This window comes from Sipha flava, unplaced genomic scaffold, assembly GCF_003268045.1.
Source record: "Sipha flava isolate LNK unplaced genomic scaffold, YSA_version1 17416_pilon_pilon, whole genome shotgun sequence".
NCBI classification, from domain to species: Eukaryota; Metazoa; Arthropoda; class Insecta; order Hemiptera; family Aphididae; genus Sipha; species Sipha flava.
In genome coordinates, this window is record NW_020271978.1 from 1 (window position 1) to 4,844 (window position 4,844).

General features: G+C 31.5%; 2 protein-coding genes across 2 annotated transcripts; both read left to right on the plus strand.

The window, feature by feature from the left end:
- The first annotated feature begins 2,729 nt into the window (after window positions 1-2,729).
- LOC112680097 (igE-binding protein-like) lies at window positions 2,730-3,038 on the plus strand. The gene has a single exon (XM_025550094.1). The coding sequence runs from the start codon at window positions 2,730-2,732 to the stop codon at window positions 3,036-3,038; it is 309 nt and encodes a 102-aa protein (XP_025405879.1).
- Window positions 3,039-3,085: 47 nt separating this feature from the next.
- On the plus strand, window positions 3,086-3,745 carry LOC112680098 (general transcription factor II-I repeat domain-containing protein 2-like). The gene has a single exon (XM_025550095.1). It carries the CDS (start codon window positions 3,086-3,088, stop codon window positions 3,743-3,745), a length of 660 nt encoding a protein of 219 aa, XP_025405880.1.
- The last annotated feature ends 1,099 nt before the right edge of the window (window positions 3,746-4,844 follow it).

Below are 4,844 nucleotides of genomic sequence, written 5' to 3' on the forward strand. Positions count from 1 at the left end.
AGTATTTTGCTATTCTTGCAGATGAAACTAAAGATGTATCAAAAACTTTCTATCATGTTTCAGTATTTTGTTGCGTGCCGTCGCTCAATCGTATATGATGGTTAAGTTTTTAAAGGATAGACTTCAATAAAACACTCAATTGAAATTTTAACTGTTTATTTAGCATATAAAAATAACATTAATATAAGAAATAATGTGGCGTGAAGGTGCTTGCGTCTTTACCTGTAAACCACATCTGAATATTGGTCTATTCCCAACCCCCTTATATACTTAGGTCCCGTGGAGATCAACCGTGCAACGCTGTGCGAAAGTTGTTTTCCAAATGTCAGATTACCTTAGTGGCCTTGTCAATATTACTATTTGCGCATTATCCATTAGTGACTCGGACCTAGCAATATCAACCACATGTCATCTGTCGTCTGGCTTGCCATTATCTATATTCCGTGCACTTAACGAATCCGCTTTTTACACATGTCTTACTGATGCTTAATTATAATAATGTTTTTAATATTTATTACATATTACCTGTCTTCGTAATATGTGTTTGCGTTACCCTCTGTTTTAAACTAATAGTTCCTTTCTATTACTGCGAATATTATATTATTCATAATCATTCTGCGATCTCTAATATTTATAATTTATGTGGACCCGCCCGTACTGTAAGAGTCGTAAGGACCTACATTCATGTATGTCCGCAACACCTCCGCGCGAAAAGAAAGATTTCTGTCCTCAGATAGAAATCTTTTACAATCAGCCCTAATTATTTCAACATTTGTTTTACAATATTTTTTTTTTAAAAATGACATACAAATAAATGATTAATACAAATAATTTTACATGATATTTTGATTAACAATATTAATATATATCTTTTTATTTTTATCGAATATAAAATGAAAATTAAAGTTATAGTACAATATAAAATGATACATTATAACATAGTTTACATTATTACTATGAATATAATATATGTATGTTAGTTGTACAAATATCTTATATTTTAGTGTTAGATATTACAATGATTAATTTCACATTTTTTTTTTTTTTTTTTTTTATATATATATATCCCATACCTTCAATACAATTATTTAAATATTATTATTCTTAATAGAATTTATTGTTTATTATTATTTTATAATACTCCATCCTCTATTAACTCTTCTAATATGTTACCTAATTCGTTGCAAATTAAATTTGATGTTTGAGAATCAATTACCTCTTGTGCGAATCCTACTATTGGAATTGATTTACGCAAAACCTCTGTTACATCATATGGTTCTGTCATAAGATTATTTGCGTTATTCATGTGTTCCACAAAACACATTAATTCTACTTCATTACTTCTTTCACTACTTCTTCTTTCATTGTGATTTTCACCTTTTAAAAATATACTCAAATGTCGCAAAAATTCTTTCGCTCTAACTGTTCTTGCCTCTATACCTTCTCTGTACTATCTACTCCTACACTCTCTCTTACTATATTTTCACTCATTTTCGTAAAATTTATTTAACTAATTATTTTATCTAACTTATTTATTTTTTTTTTTTTTAAACTAATGACTCTTCACTCGCACTCGTTATTACCTGTAATAAAAATTAATACTATTATTATAATCTACATAATCTAAATAATTTTTTAGGTGTTACTCTATTTATTATATAGTTGAAAATGCACTTCGTCAAGATTACATCTGTCACTGGATCATGACAATATGTAATCTCATGTTCTTCTTTACATATTAACCCATGCATTTCCTTTAGGCTTAAAATTCTGCCGTTTTTATTAACGTATCCTATCTCCTCTGAATATATAATTTTATTATTATTTACATTTGTTAGTAATAAACTAAATATATTATTATTTTCAACACTATAGTTAGTTATATCCAGTATCTTCTCTATCCCTGTTATTCTCAGTTTTCTTAAGATCTTTATATCCGTTAGCCCACTCCATGTTATTATGACAGGTTTTGTATTGTCCGAATGAAGATATCGCGAGATCGTAACCGAACCAAGACTTGTTGCCCCCCTGGTGATTGACACTCATGTCAATCTGCCCCAATAAAGGTCTCAACACGTCTGGTTTTTTCCGGAATATTCCCCCTAGATATCTTTTCAGTCGACCTACATCCTGTCTGTTGAACATTCTCAACTTGTCATTTCCTGTCAGTATTATTGGTCTTCCTTGCAATTTAACAGGTTTGTACTTGTATAAACTTTATTACCCATTTGAACTGGAATTGTTATTTTCCCTACGGTTTCTACTAATTGATCATTTATGCCTTTTAATATTAATGTTTGAGTTTGGTCTACTATTAATTCTCCTTTTAAACAATTTATTTTTATTAAACTTATTTCACTCCCAGTATCTACTAATAATTTTAAAGTATTAGTCTTACTAGCAGTAGAATAACATTCTATGTGTTTATTTTTTATATCTGAGACGATGTGGAAGCAATGTTGATAGGTGGTTCCGCGGCTATTATCTGGTTTATCGAATGAGCTCCGCGAACTACATTCGATCCCGATCCGTTTCCCGAATTATTTTGATTATTTTCATTATTACGTTTATTTCTATTTTGTTTTGTGTAACATTCATTTAGATCATTTAGGACCATATATTAAGAGTACTCAGGGTATTGCATATATAATTGGGATAATAGATAATCTAACCAAATGTGTAAAGTTATATGCGGTCAAGAATACTAGTACACAAGCTTACTCAAAGTCATGAAAATGTTTGTATTAATGTATGGTATACCACGGAGAGTGATCACGGATCGAGGGACAGCTTACACATCCAGACAGTTTGAGATGTATTGTACGGAACAAGGGATTAAACACTCTCTCATTTCAGTAAGACATCCACAATCCAACGGGCAAGTGGAGCGGGTAAATGGAACATTGGTTCCATTATTACAAGTGACTGCAGAGACAGAAGCAACATGGGACAAGAAAATTGCTGAAATGGAATGTCAATTAATTAATGCAGTGAACAAAACAATTGGAGACACACCGTTTCATGTGTTATATGGATAAAAACTTTGAATAAAAAGTTACAAGGACGCCGGAAAACAATTGAAGTCATGTTTGGATTAATAAAAGGTTTTGAAATTAAAATAGATATGTTTATTAACGATGTCAAATCTGGAAAATTTCTATACTTCCCAAAAGTGAAAAAAATGTTAGGTGAAGTGGACATTTTTGAACAAACCAATTGGGATTTTACCAATGAATTTTCAAATATTGTTGGTTTGATTAAAATACAGTTTTCACAAAGGTTTCATGATTTTAAAAAAATTGAAAAATTAATAAAAATTATTAGTTATCCCGATTTATTCGATGTGCAAGATTTTAATGATTACTATTTTAATTGGATGGGATTAGAAAATTTAGAAATGCAGTTAATCGATTTGCAAACTAATCCAATTTGGAAAAATAAATTTGTGAATATTCGAGAGCGTATCGAAGAATTGGAACGTCATCGAATACATAACGAAGAAACAGATTGCGGTGTTGACAACATAATATTAGAAGCATGGAATAATATTCCAGAAAATATTTCTTCTGTCAAAAAATTAGCAATTTCATTGTTAACAATTTTTTCTTCAACATATGCTTGCGAAAGTCTCTTTTCGGTATTAAATCATACACATTCAAAGGCTAGGAACAGATTAACGGAGGAAGATTCGGCAGCATGTATTGCCTTGCAATCAACCAGATGCAATCATATCAACCAGATATAAACAACCTTTCAACCAAAATGAAGCAAAAGATTTCTAACAAACAATAATAATTTAATATTTTTTTCACATTATTTCCACTTTTACATAATTTTCTACATTAAAATCAATAATTTTTCATTTATATTTTGTATTTGTATTTTGCTGTGTTAACACGTTCACTGCCGGTGTCAACACGTAGTTGACACACGTTACATTCGCCGGTGGCCGCTGGCAATACGTTGTTGACACCAAGACTATCCATTTTTAATATATTGTCACGGGGTCGGCTTTTATCGGATGTTATTTATTTATTTATTAATAAAAAATAAGAGACACAAATACGGGATTAAGTTGTATATAATGACTGAGTCGTGGGGATTGGTTCATAGAGTTCTAATTTATTCAAGAGAAGGTACTGGTACATCAGAAAAATTAAGTCATACCGAATACGTTGTAGAGAAACTAATGGAAGGTTATTATTACAAAGGCCATTCAATCTATATGGACAACTATTATAACAGTGTCAAGTTGGCACATTATTTATTAGAAAAACGAACATACTGTACGGGTACTTTACGAGCCAATAGAAAAAATAATCCTAAAGCTATAAATGATAAAAAATTGAAGAAAGGTGAAACAATTTGTCAATATACAGAAAAGGGAGTTGGTGTGGTAAAATGGAAAGACAGACGAGATGTGATCGCAATATCTTCAGAACGTTCACACGATTTGGTAAATATAACTAATAGAAGAGGAATAATTAAATCGAAACCTTTTTCCATAATAAAGTATAATGAATATATGTCGGGCATTGACAGACAGGATCAAATGCTTTACTATTATACTTGCGAAAGGAAAACGTTGCGGTGGTATACGAAACTAGGAATACACTTTATACAAATCCTACTATACTCCATTCAGAATAACCTTGCCCACTCGACGAAAACTCGTCCGGTTTGCGCATGTCTGTTGCCACGGTGAGCGCTGATGTTTGGTGTGCTGCCGCCGCCGACACGCCGCAGGTGTATACGTAGTGAACAATAATATCACACATGTTCACGATTCTACGGTGCCACTGCCACAAGTGTTTCACGCGTTCAATTCGTTGCACGTCAAAAAA